This window comes from Bufo bufo, chromosome 2 (assembly GCF_905171765.1).
Source record: "Bufo bufo chromosome 2, aBufBuf1.1, whole genome shotgun sequence".
NCBI classification, from domain to species: Eukaryota; Metazoa; Chordata; class Amphibia; order Anura; family Bufonidae; genus Bufo; species Bufo bufo.
In genome coordinates, this window is record NC_053390.1 from 506415663 (window position 1) to 506429494 (window position 13832).

The window sequence follows — 13832 nt, forward strand, 5'->3', positions numbered from 1 at the left end:
GCATTAACCCTATTAAACTAGACATACTGCCTGGTAGGCATACAGATAAAAACTATATCTTTCTTTGGTCTATATGCTAAACAGCTGCAGAGAAATATATATATTTTTTATTCATATGCAAATGAGAAGTTATTTGAGCACTGCTTTGTAACACCCCCTGTGCTCTGCGCACTCCCCCCTTCCCTTGATTAACAGGGCTAGACATCAGCATGCTGAGGCCAGAGCTGTGTCCCAGCATCTACCTATCATCTACTACAATATAGTAAGGCCTTTTATTGTTGTTATATGATTTTATATTATTTATTATAGTATAGCCTTTTATTATGGGTTAAATGCGAGAGAAAAAAAATAACTGAAAAATGTTTAGGGGAGTTTCTCCTGGGACTTGAACTTAGGATTTCTATATACAAAACTAAGCACTTATCACTAAACTATAACATTACCACATAGAGATGCATGTTTTTTCTATGCTTATAAGCTAACATATTACAGGTATCATTATAATCATATATTGTGCCTGTGAATACAGCAGTAATATGTATATTAGCTTTCTGAGAAGATCTCAGTGTGGTGAAGCTATAGTACATAGAGTATATGATATGTACATGCTAGGGCACAGCTCTGCCCTCACCATGCTGTTGTCTACCCCTGTCAATCAAAGGGAGGAGGAGTGTGGTGTGCAATGCACAGGGGGTATTACAAAGCTGTGCCCCAAGGGTTCAGCCCTGCCTCCTGGTACTCAAACTTGCTAATTTGCATATGAATAAGAATGCATATATCTCTGCAGCTATTTAACATACAGACAAAAGAAATCCTGGTCACAGAGCCTCTTTAAAGGTGCATGAATAGCCCCATCTACTTCCACTTTTGAAATATTGCCACTCAGTCTAACCCTGATATGTTCTGAAACTGCTGGAAATGTGACCTGCATATTCCCTCAAATCACTTTTACAACCTGAGAATTAGGATTGGTAAAGGTTATCATAAAAGTACCTGAATTCCTCCATCAACTAATGGAATTGTATTTTTTTTTTTTTTTAGCTGATAGATTGGGAGTTATCCCATTTTCTGTACTAGCTTACCTTTCTTATTGTAAAACTTTTCTTGAGCTTGTTCATATAGAGCATCCTTCAAGCATTACTTTTTTTTTTACCCAAGGTACACTGATTACCGAGGGATTATTAAAAATACCCTGCCTCCATCTTCACTCCTTTAACTTGCTCATGGCTTGAGAGTATTTTATCTTGATAATCAAAACCTGCTTTATTGTGGAAACCCTCAGGAAAGCCTTAAAGGGGCATTCCAGTTAGAGCAAGTTATACCCTATTCACTGGATCCGTGTCACCTGTTTGAATAGAGTAATGGTTGAGAATGCGCACCACTGATCCATTAAAAGTCTCCATCAGTCCCATAGAAATTAATAGACTTGACACTCCATTCATTCTCGTCATTGGTGAGGGTTCCAGTAAACAAACCCCCACTGACCCAGTGGATAGGGGATAAGTTGTTTAACCAAAATACAACTTTAAGTGTGTCCATGCCAATCTTATATAAATATATATGTATATTGTGGGGTTTCGCTCTGGTAGACAGGATTAGTGGACGCAGTATAGAGGCAACAACAAGTTCTTTGGATCAAACAGTTCAGTGTTTTAGCAGCGCCGCGCCAATTTTAGAGTAGGACCCACTCATAGAGGTAACCTTGGCGTGGTGAGTGGGCTTATGCCTTTTGATCAAAATGTACACAAATGCCTCATTTAGCATGTATTATAGGAGGCGGTACACATGCGCTATTTAGTGCTGTTTTCTGCTAAAGTAGCAGGGATTAGATCAAAGCAAAGCAGCTGGATGTGTGATTTATTTCTTTTCTTTTTTGTATAAGTAAAGTGTTTTATTCACACTATATGCAAGTGACAAAAAAAGCAGTCAAAATCAAGCAAAAAGTCACCTTGCGGAGTTGGTGGTAATTCACACCATGCGGCAATTCTGCTTCAAAGAGTCCTTGACCATATCAGCACTAACCTGTTTTCACGCCAAACAGGTAGCAAGCCTTCATCCAGACACAAGGCTTCCAGATCCCACAGAGACCTGGCTTCTGAGCCCAGCTGTCTATTTAAGGACAGCCAGGTGCTGCCAAAACCCGGACCAGCACTTAAAATCTGGTCCGGTATTTGACCTCACCTGGCTGTAAATCAGCCCAGCAGCACATGCTGGGAGGAAAATACCTGTTTTCTCAGACCAAAACTCTCACTGTGTCACTATATATATATATATATATATATATATATATAATTGTTTCAGATTTTTGTGCTGATCTCTGGGTCTCAACCAACTCCTATTTATTGTTACTACAGAATGAGTAGTCATGTGAGTGATTGAACTCTTCACCTTACATCAAGCCCCCACCCTAACCCTTTAACAACATGACAATATTCCACATACACAGTGAAGTAGTTGTTTCAATAACTATAAAAATTTACATTATTCCAACAATAACTAAATTTCCACGCCCCTCATGTTTCACTCAAAAGGAACTTCAGATGCTGAGTTATGTAGAGTTGTTTTGCAGAGTACTCACACTGTTAGGTTGTGTAAGATGTCCATCTGCCTGGTTTTGACATGAAGAGAACAAATGTTAGATGATCCCTGTCATTTCAACAAACTTTACATAAATCAGCAGTGCAGGTGAATATAAGAAACTAATATATCTTATCAGAGAAAAATGTTTTCCCTCCTAAACTAACATTCTTTGCTAAGTCCATCTTGAGAGACAAGAAGACTGTGTGGACAAGAAGAGTGAGCTGCAGTGAGAGAAATGATACAATAGAAAGCCTATTTAAAGAGACGATGACGTATATGCTGCCCATAGAAGTCTATGAAAAGAGGAAGAAGAATGCTGCAAAATGCTGCTAAAAATTATTATTATTTTTTTTTGGTATATTACAAAGTTTCTTATAGTCCACTATACAGTAGTGTTGAGCGGGAATATTCGCATAGCGAATATTAATCGCGAATATCGTAACTTCGATAATTTTCAAATATTGAGAATATAGTGCTGTATATTCATTATATCGAATATTCGTCATTTTCTCCATCTGAACACATGATTCCTTCCTGCTTAAAATGCTTGTGGGCCAATGACTCATTGGCCTACAAGCAAGAAGCAGGGTGGAATCAAGAGTTTAAATGGTAAAAAATGACGAATATTCTAAAAAACTAATATATAGCACTATATCGAATATATTCTTTTCTAATATTCTAAAAAACGAATATATAGCACTATATCACATATATTAGTTTTATAGAATATTCATTTTTTATTCCCCAATTAGTACAGTTATTGCCCTTCGGCATACTCCTCCCCGACAAGCGTCCCTGTCACCATGGGAATGCCTGGTGGTTAGAATATACCATCCGATCTGAGTTTTCACGATCTAACTCAGATCCTATGGTATATTCTAACCACCAGGCATTCCCATAGTGATGGGGACGCTTGAAGTTAGAATATACCACCAGGGCGCTGTGATCCGCTCAATTAACCCCTCAGGTGCGGGTTAATTGCGCTGATCACAGCGCCCTGTGCACCCTCCCCCCCACCTCCCCAGTATTAAAATAATTGGTGCCAGTGGGCCCCCCCTCCCTTCCCAGTATTAAAATAATTGGTGGCCAGTGCGCCCTAACCCCCCCTCCCCCCAGTATTAAAATCATTGGTGGCAGTGGACACTGCCAGGGGAGGAGGGGGACCCTGTGGCCACTGCCACCAATGATTTTAATACTGGGAAGGGGGGGGCCCACTGACCACCAATTATTTTAATACTGGGGAGGTGGGGGGGAGGGCGCACAGGGCGCTGTGATCAGCGCAAATTAACCCGCACCTGAGGGGTTAATTGAGCGGATCACAGCGTCCTGGCGGTATATTCCCCCTTCCTCCCCCCCCCCCCCCATCATTGCTGGCAGCAGGCAGTTTCACTCAGCAGCATTTACTTACTTGCGGGGCTCTCCTCCTTCTGAGAACTCACAGTTCTATGCGCTGCATATGCCTTCAGCAATGTGCCGCATAGACCTGTGAGTTCTCAGAAGGAGGAGAGCCCCGCAGGTAAGTAAATGCTGCCGAGTGATTAACTAACCATGGCAGCCAGGACTTCAGTAGCGTCCTGGCTGCCATGGTAACCGATCGAAGCCCGGCCATTACACTGGGACTCGATCGGAACTGCCTGCTGCCACCAATGATGGGGGGGGGGGGGACCCTGTGGCCACTGCCAGGGGAAGGGGGACCCTGTGGCCACTGTCACCAATGATTTTAATGCTGGGGGAGGGGGGGTTAGGGCGCACTGGCCACCAATTATTTTAATACTGGGGAGGGGGGGCGCAGTGGCCACAAATTATTTTAATACTGGCAGGGGGGGCACACTGGCCACCAATTATTTTAATACTGGGGAGGTGGGGGGAAGGGCGCACAGGGCGCTGTGATCATCGCAATTAACCCGCACCTGAGGGGTTAATTGCGCGGATCACAGCACCCTGGCGGTATAATCTAACTTCAAGCGTCCCCATCACCATGGGAACGCCTGGTGGTTAGAATATACCATCGGATCTGAGTTAGATCGTGAAAACTCAGATCCTATGGTATATTCTAACCACCAGGCGTTCCCATGGTGACGGGGACGCTTGTCGGGGGGGGAATGCCGAAGAGCAATAACTGTACTAACTGGGGGGGGGGAAAGAATATTCTAAAAAACTAATATATGTGATATAGTGCTATACACTCACCTAAAGAATTATTAGGAACACCTGTTCTATTTCTCATTAATGCAATTATCTAGTCAACCAATCACATGGCAGTTGCTTCAATGCATTTAGGGGTGTGGTCCTGGTCAAGACAATCTCCTGAACTCCAAACTGAATGTCAGAATGGGAAAGAAAGGTGATTTAAGCAATTTTGAGCGTGGCATGGTTGTTGGTGCCAGACGGGCCGGTCTGAGTATTTCACAATCTGCTCAGTTACTGGGATTTTCACGCACAACCATTTCTAGGGTTTACAAAGAATGGTGTGAAAAGGGAAAAACATCCAGTATGCGGCAGTCCTGTGAGCAAAAATGCCTTGTGGATGCTAGAGGTCAGAGGAGAATGGGCCGACTGATTCAAGCTGATAGAAGAGCAACGTTGACTGAAATAACCACTCGTTACAACCGAGGTATGCAGCAAAGCATTTGTGAAGCCACAACACGCACAACCTTGAGGCGGATGGGCTACAACAGCAGAAGACCCCACCGGGTACCACTCATCTCCACTACAAATAGGAAAAAGAGGCTACAATTTGCACAGGCTCACCAAAATTGGACTGTTGAAGACTGGAAAAATGTTGCCTGGTCTGATGAGTCTCGATTTCTGTTGAGACATTCAAATGGTAGAGTCCGAATTTGGCGTAAACAGAATAAGAACATGTATCCATCCTGTGATGGCTATTTCCAGCAGGATAATGCACCATGTCACAAAGCTCGAATCATTTCAAATTGGTTTCTTGAACATGACAATGAGTTCACTGTACTAAAATGGCCCCCACAGTCACCAGATCTCAACCCAATAGAGCATCTTTGGGATGTGGTGGAACGGGAGCTTCGTGCCCTGGATGTGCATCCCTCAAATCTCCATCAACTGCAAGATGCTATCCTATCAATATGGGCCAACATTTCTAAAGAATGCTATCAGCACCTTGTTGAATCAATGCCACGTAGAATTAAGGCAGTTCTGAAGGCAAAAGGGGGTCCAACACCGTATTAGTATGGTGTTCCTAATAATTCTTTAGGTGAGTGTATATTCGTTTTTTAGAATATTCGTCATATTGTAAGACAAGAATATTTAGCAACATAGCGAATATTCGTAAATTACACATATAGACTGAAATTGCACTAATGCAGTGCTATAATCTTTTTTTTTTGTCACTTTTTTTGTCTCTTTCTGATTCAGACAAAAAAAAAGATTATAGCACTACATTAGTGAAATTGCAGTCTATATGTGTATTTTTTACGAATATTCGCTATATTGCTATAACTTCGTTTTTTAGAATATTCGTCATATTCGTCATATTCTAAAACAAGAATACATAGCAATATGGCGAATATTCGTAAAATACACAAAATCGCAATACGCGATTAATTAAATCGCATATTATTCGCGATAAATAGCATAATGACGAATATTCGATTTCGACGAATATAAGACGAATATTTAATCGAAATATCGCGAAATCGAATATGGCACCTCCCGCTCATCACTACTGTACAGTAGGTTTATGCAAAATTTGTTGACATGACCGTGACCATTTAAATCTCTTTCCCAGACCAATTCTCTGCATGGCCAATAAATCTATGTTTCATTCTTTGACCTCACAGAGCCACTGTTTTGTTAAATAGGGAATGATATCCATTGTCGACCCTATTGTTCCCTCCATACTCTTAAATACAAGGATGTTGCAAAACAAACCTCCATGTCTTAGCTTCTCCGATTTAGGAGGGTGGGGATATTGGGGCTGTTTGCAGTGACATACTTATACACACTTCTATAGCTTGAGTATATGGAACTTAAATCTTCAAAGCAAGTCATAACATGAATACAGTAAATTACCATATCTGCTATAGAATAAAGCCACTCCACTAATATTGGATCAGAGATGTGAGGGGGATGATCTCCAAAGCAGGCACACATTTTAGGTCTCTACAATGCTGGCAGTTATAGAGAGCTGGGCAGTGCACTAAGGTATCAAATTTAGAGGATGGCCAGAAGGTAAACATGGTTTTACTATAGAAAGGTTTGGCCCAGGCATGAATGCTTTGAATTTAACTGGCAATCAACGACCTGCATCCAAAAAATAATCCTCCAAAATTTTCTATTGTGTCCTTCCTTTTCCGTGTACATCTCACTGTAACAAAAGCAACTAAGAAAATCAGGACTGGGAAGATTAACTGTCTTCTTTTTTCCATTCAGCAATCTGCCGGAACTCATGCGGAGATGGATTTTGCTCACGGCCGAACATGTGTACATGCTCCAACGGACAACTTTCTCCAACTTGTGGAGCTGGTGCAGGTGAGTGAAGTAAAAAAATACTAATGTACAAATGTTTAAAGATGTATACACTATTCATGCACAGTCATTTTACAGAAATTTCTAGCATCTGAAATTTAAAGGAGTTGTCTGGTCTATAGGTATTGATGATCTATTCTAGGGACAGGCCGTCAACATAAGATCAGCAGGTGTTTGACTACTGGAACCCCCACAATCAGTTGTTTGATGGGGCTGCAGCGCTCATGCGAGTGCTGCATACTCTTCAACGTTTACCTGCACGACAATGTGAAGGAAACCAGAGGTTTTCTTGACTAGTGATATGTTTTTACTCCTTTATTCTTGATAACACTTGAGTGCCTCCAGTTAATGATGTACTAACCCAAGATCTCACTGATGATAATAAGCAATGATGTTTGAGTTCATCATGTATACAGTTATCAAATTAAATTGACATAATTGTTATGAAGTTTAATGGGAGAATACTCTTTGGCAATTATAATTTGTTACAATTATATCGAGTAAACAGCCTTAATTTCATTTACAAACTACCTAAACCCTACTTTACAATAACTGCAATATCTTCCCATTTAGAGTGTGCTTTTCTTTTCTCTTCTTTTTTAATTTTTTTGCTGTTCTAATATACTTTATTGAGAAAAATCATACATTTATACTAGAAAGCTTGGCCATAAATGCCCCTTAGCAGCGCCCCTTAGCGGCATGTCCGACATTTATTCCGGCAGCCTCTCGTCGTGTGCTGCCGTGCCTCGCTTTAACTCCGCCCCCACCCCCACCCCCATTATAGTCAATGGGGATGGAGCGGCAGTCCAGAGGCATATGGTCACTAGCGGCAGGACGGATCCGGTAGGCTGTTCACCCGACGGAACAGCCTGCCGGAGGTCCGTGCCGCTAGTGTGAAAGTAGCCTTACACTTTAAGGGGTCATAATTCTACATCAGCAGAGAAAAATGAACATGCATTTTCATGAATTATAAATGTGCCAGCATATGGTGGCATTTTGAAGTCATAGAGACATACAGTACCATTGCTACTTCATCACATCAGAAATGCTTGTTAATGCGGTGCATCACTATACCATAACACTTCAGGCTCTGTTCACATCAGATTCAGTGGCTTTGCTCAGAGCCTTCATTGCCGATGGTGTCAAAAACTAGACAAAGTTGGTGTCCATCATGTGACAGATACAGTACATCGTTGTGGCTTCCATTATAACAAAAGCCACAAAGCTGTTGTGAACAGAGCCTAAAATGTGTTAATACATTAAATATTCTACAAATGCAAAAAGGGGGGTTGTCCAGCCTTTCTTTGAGAAGTTCCAATAGCACTTTATTTCGTATCAAAATTTAAAAACATCCAGGTACAGATAATATTGGTCTACGCGTTTCAGGCAACAAAACAGTTACAGCTCTTACTCATGACCATTGAACAAACACTGAGTCCTCACATTTATAGGAGGAGAAAACTGCACCTGGACCAATCAAAGGGTCATGCGGCCACTTCCTCCTACAAAGATATATAACAATAAAACACTTTTAAACTTAAAATAATATCATAATTAATATGAAGAATACAGGGAATCTAGTGTTCAGTACTGAAGGATCAAATCTAACCTTTTATTTAATCCTAGAGGTTGGCGGCTTTATAATCTGAAAATCCAAACGGATTCTCTATTTAGAAGTTTCCTTCTTCTGTCGCCACCTCTTGCTGGTCTATTGACCCTTTCAATGCCTTGCACAAGCATATCCGATGTATCGCCACCATGAATTACCGTAAAATGAAGGCTGGCCGCAGAAACATTGCGGCTTTCATGGTGCGGTACATCAGATACATGCTTTCTTATCTTTTAGTGCATGTGATCAAATAGATGGAATACGTTGTGTTGCAATTTAAGAATGATTTTATCGCAAAGCTTTGGCCAGTGACACAGGATTCAAATGATTTGGATATTTTCATGTATCTACAGCAAATACACACAGAATGCCCACATTTATAATTGCCCTTGGTAGATAACCAAGTGTTTTGAAGAGGCGATGTTCCTTTATTTTTTTGAAACATACTTGGGCTAACCGTATTTGCAATTGTCGGAACAGTGAATTAGATACTATTCACACAGGTGTTAAGATAATTGGAGAAAAGGGGTATGGCCGCCACATCGCCAGACCATATGAACATCAGGTCATCGATGTAACGGCCATACCACCTGATATTCTCCACAAATGGGTTGGTGTCGATGAGGAGAAAGTTTCTCTCCCACCATGCCATAAAAATATATTGGCTATGGAGGGAGAGAACTTGGCCCCCATCGACACCCCTGATGTCTGAAGAAAAAACATTTCATCAAACATAAAAAAATTCTGCCTGAGGAGGAAGTCCACCGCAGCCACCACATACTCGATAAGTAGATCTGTAAAATCTCCAAAATTATTTAGAAACCACAGCAAAGAAGTGGTGACCAGATTATGTGGAATACTGGGGTATAAGGCAATCACATCTGCTGTTACCCATGAATAATGGTCAGACCACTTTAACTCTTTTACGGCTTGTAAAACTGCCTTGGTGTCTCTTAAAAAGCCTGGAATTAAAAATTTTAAATTTTGATACGAAATAAAGTGCTATTGGAACTTCTCAAAGAAAGGCTGGACAACCCCCCTTTTTTCATTCGTACAAACCCTGCTCCCAGTCCGGGTGAAGAAGCGGTCCATGCCTCCATGATTGAAGTCTCCAGACAGGTGAGAGCTTCTCTGACTACCTTTGAATAGACATAAATATTCTACAAATTACATCACAAATAAGAACATGAATGCATGCTTCACAATTTGAGCACACTAAAGTTTACTGTCATTATAATGTCAGTTGGCAAAAAGTACATACCAACAATTCTTCAGTAACACCAATGGTGACCGTACTAGTCTCCACATCTCAGGTGGTCCCCTCAGGTGGCCAGAATGATTGTAGGCAACCTGATCTACACTCATTTACAACAACAAAAATAATGCACCCAGATAAAAATGTTGGATTGCTAACTAACTCAGCATGCAATTATGTCTCTCAGGCAGATATGTAAAGAAAAGCATAAAAGTGCTTCCCCTGGTGCCTTATAAAAAAAAAAGACGCACTCAAAGACATTTAGCCCATTTGACAGACTTTGAGAAGGTGCGAATCATTGCACTGACAGAAGAAGGGTGGGTTGTTTCAACTAATTGTCCACCGTCTAGGCTATTTTGTCCTAGATGACCCAGACAGACCACCAGTAGAGTGGATCATTTGATCTGAAGACAAGCATGTGCAACTCCTACAGTTTGTTGTCCACCATCCATGCAAAAGTGACACCTTCATTGCACACCCCGTCTCTGCTTGGACCATTTCCAGGTGCTTAGTAGGAAAAAATTTGGTGTCTCAGCACCCAGATTTTCTGCCATTGTCAACCAGTCAACACCGTCTTCGTTTGCAGTAGTGTCATAAATTAGAAGACTAGACTGCTGCAGACTGGAGCCATATCGTCTTCAGCAATGATTACAGATTCTGTTTGGGATCACACAATGGTCAGATTCGAGTATGGAGTCTACGTAGTGAGTGCTTCAGTCCTGCCTTTGCTGGTAGTGATGGTGTGATGATCAGAGGAGCCATCCATATGACAGCATCCAACATTAGTAATGATATGAGTGAAACAGCTTAGCGAAGTGCAGGTCATGCTGCAACCACATGTATTGCCTGTCATGGCAGGGCTTCCAGCTGGCATTTTCCATCAGGAAAGTTCACCCAGGATAATGGCCCTGTCAGATTGCAACTCTTGGCCTGTGCGGTCACCAGATTTATCACCAATTGAGCATTTATGGGAACATGTGGGACAGCAGTTTCTGCAACCTACAAGTGTCCAGGATCTACAGTACAGGCACGGCTGCAACATCTGTGGGCAAATGTGCCACAGAGTACCGTATAGAACCTGTATGTCTCCATGCCCACTGTATTTCATTTTGTATCCAAGCTAGAAGGGGCCCAACAGGATACTGTTGCTCTAATATTGTAATCACTTACACATAACGCCATTACAATAGAAAGTTTAAGTCGATTCCATCAACTCCTTCTTGGTGCATTATTTTTTTTGTCAATGAGTGTATAAATTTGGCGTTGCTTAGCAAAATTGGAGCTTGAATAATTAGCATTTTGAGGAGACTAAAGAATTTATGTTGAATATTTTTAATGTAAAACTAGTTTTTTTTTCCATTTATTGAGGTTTCCCATCACAATATTCCATTGTTCCACTCTGGAACAGGAAACTGTGCTACTTACCATTGGATTTAAAAATGATTATTATAAACAGATAAAAGATTTTAGTTAATGAAATAATTCAGTCATTTTTCTAAATACCATTGCCATGCTCTGCAAGAAGTTTATTTTCAGATATTTTCTTCCCTTGAGAACAAACTGCTTTTTTTTTTACAGTATCTCAAGGCTTTAAATTGAATCTTGTTTATTGAAACCTGATTTTAGTCTCAGAGTCTCAGCCCAATCTCCAGGCTGCACTAATTAAATGAATGTTTCTTTTGGCATTGGGCAATAGAGCCTTCAGGAAACAGAAAGCGTGCCTTTAGGCATAATTCAGAGAAAATGCTCCCCCATGTACTATCAGGAATGTTAGAAAGCAAAGCAGGAGGGATTTAGCTAATTTGTATTTCTTGGATATCGGTAGAAATCACTAGCTTGGTATTCTGGAAGAACTTACTCTAAAAAAAAATTCTAAAAAAACTCTGACCTTTATCTTTAAAATGTGCTTTTAAATCTGTGAACATTTATTTAGGGTAATAGCTGTATAAAACTACTGAGGTATTGACTAGACAGGACCTTATAGAAACCCTTTGTGCATTGCAATTAGCTGTTAATGTTATTCTGGAACTTCTTATAACATTATAACATATTGTTAAGGTCTTCTACAAGTAAAGAATACTTTACGTGAGATGGATTTTTCTGCGACTGTTGCGTCGCAGTCGCAGCATGTTGCATGTTGCAGTGCGACACCATAGACTGCTATTATAAAAATTGTCGCGCAACATTAGTGCAACAAAATGTTGCGCTACAAATGTTGCAGTGTAGTTGTGCCCTATTTGTCGCGCAACTTATTGTCGCGATGTCGTCGTGTAGACGTAGCCTAAGCTCAAGTGCTTTTACTAAGTAGCATTTCCTAAGGTAATATGGTATTTTACCAATGATCATGGCCTGTGCTGTGCAGGCAATCCTTCTTTTGTATTTTATGAAGCATAGTAGTGAATTTACAAACTGCACCACCATCACACACAAGAAAAAAATGCATGTGGTTTTCTCTACTGGAATTTTTTTCTCTTTTAAATGGCATTTGTCAGCAGATTTGTACCTATGAAACTGGATGAGCTGTTGCACATGGGCTTTTTTTTTGCCGGCAGGTTTTGCTGCATTGTGTAGGCCAACACTGGCAGATCCAGATGTTGCATGGAAGTCTGTGGGAAATATTAAATTAAGGAAAAACAGATGTCTTTTTGCAGTGGCATTTTTTGACCTTTGAGATGCAGTTTTGGGTCTATGGGATTTTTTTTGTTTTATTGCAGTACTGTGGTATATTTTCCCTCACTATCTAGCATTTTTGTCCCATAGACATCCAATGTTTTTTTTTTGCCCTGCTGGAAGAAAAGGCAAATGCCAGTGTGTGTTGTGTTTTTAATGGCTTTCTTGTACCAATGTATTTTCCCCATACCACTCTACACTGGAGTTGACAACACATGCATACTTTTCCATAGAAAACGCAAGGCACACAAAAACACCATTGAAAAATGGCAGGTATTAAAAACAGTATATGCGTAAAACATCTAAAAAAAATCTTTTTTCTTAACTGACATAAATCTAGAGAATTCTGCAGTTTCGTGGTCTAAACAAGTGAAGACTACACACTCAGACAATGTGATGTGTAAGGTGGAATTCACATAGAGCATTTGGCTGCAACAGTAAAAAGAATGCAGCTAAAAAAACATAAAAAAAATGTACAGTGTGAATGTAGCCTAAAGCCCTATTATGTTTCCCAGTCTTTTGATAAATGGCATAAGTACAACAATAGCCATTACACAAGAGTGAGAATCGGAGGGCAGTAATCATCCATACCCTAACAGTTTCAGTAGGCGTTCCAGAGAGTGTGCCACGTACAGTCATAGTAACTCAGTATTTATGCAAGAACATAGCAACCTAGTATTGGGTTACTAACATTGTTTAGAGAGTGAAAAGAAAAGAATTTAGAGGTAGAATTATAGCAACACTCTCTTTTTTCTGCATATGAAATAAATTAGCCATGAAGGAATATGTGTCGGCTGCTGTTATTATTCTGAACCACCTCAATATTTAAAAAAAATCATCCAGCAGCCAGTTTTTAGACTTAGATCTGCAGTCTGGAAAGGGAACATTTTTCATATAATTATTGTGAATCCCAAAAAGTTTCAGGGGCACATTTTGTTAGACAAGTAAATTCTAATTGCCAATATTATTTAATTGCCTTTTGCGATAGTCCTACTTTGTGCATGAGTGTACAGCCTTCATCTGATGGTTCAATAGTAGGATAGATGTCCGATTCAGTCATATATTACTGTAACCATACTGGATGTGGTGCAACAATTTTGTCCTCAGGATGATCTTTTGCATGATTTCAGTCTCAACAGCATCCTTTGGTCCAACATCACTTATTAGCCAAATAATATCCCTCTAGAACAGGAATCAGCAGCCTCTAGCTGTTGTTAA

At 40.4% G+C, this 13832-nt stretch overlaps 1 protein-coding gene across 1 annotated transcript in view; it reads left to right on the plus strand.

Moving 5' to 3' along the window:
* Positions 1-13832, plus strand: part of LOC120989621 (fibrillin-2-like) — a 159282-nt gene that overhangs the window by 34877 nt on the left and 110573 nt on the right. Inside the window, exon 4 of the mRNA XM_040417837.1 lies at positions 6985-7083. Within this exon, the coding sequence (XP_040273771.1) occupies positions 6985-7083 (99 nt within the window). The remainder of the gene's footprint in view (positions 1-6984; positions 7084-13832) is intronic.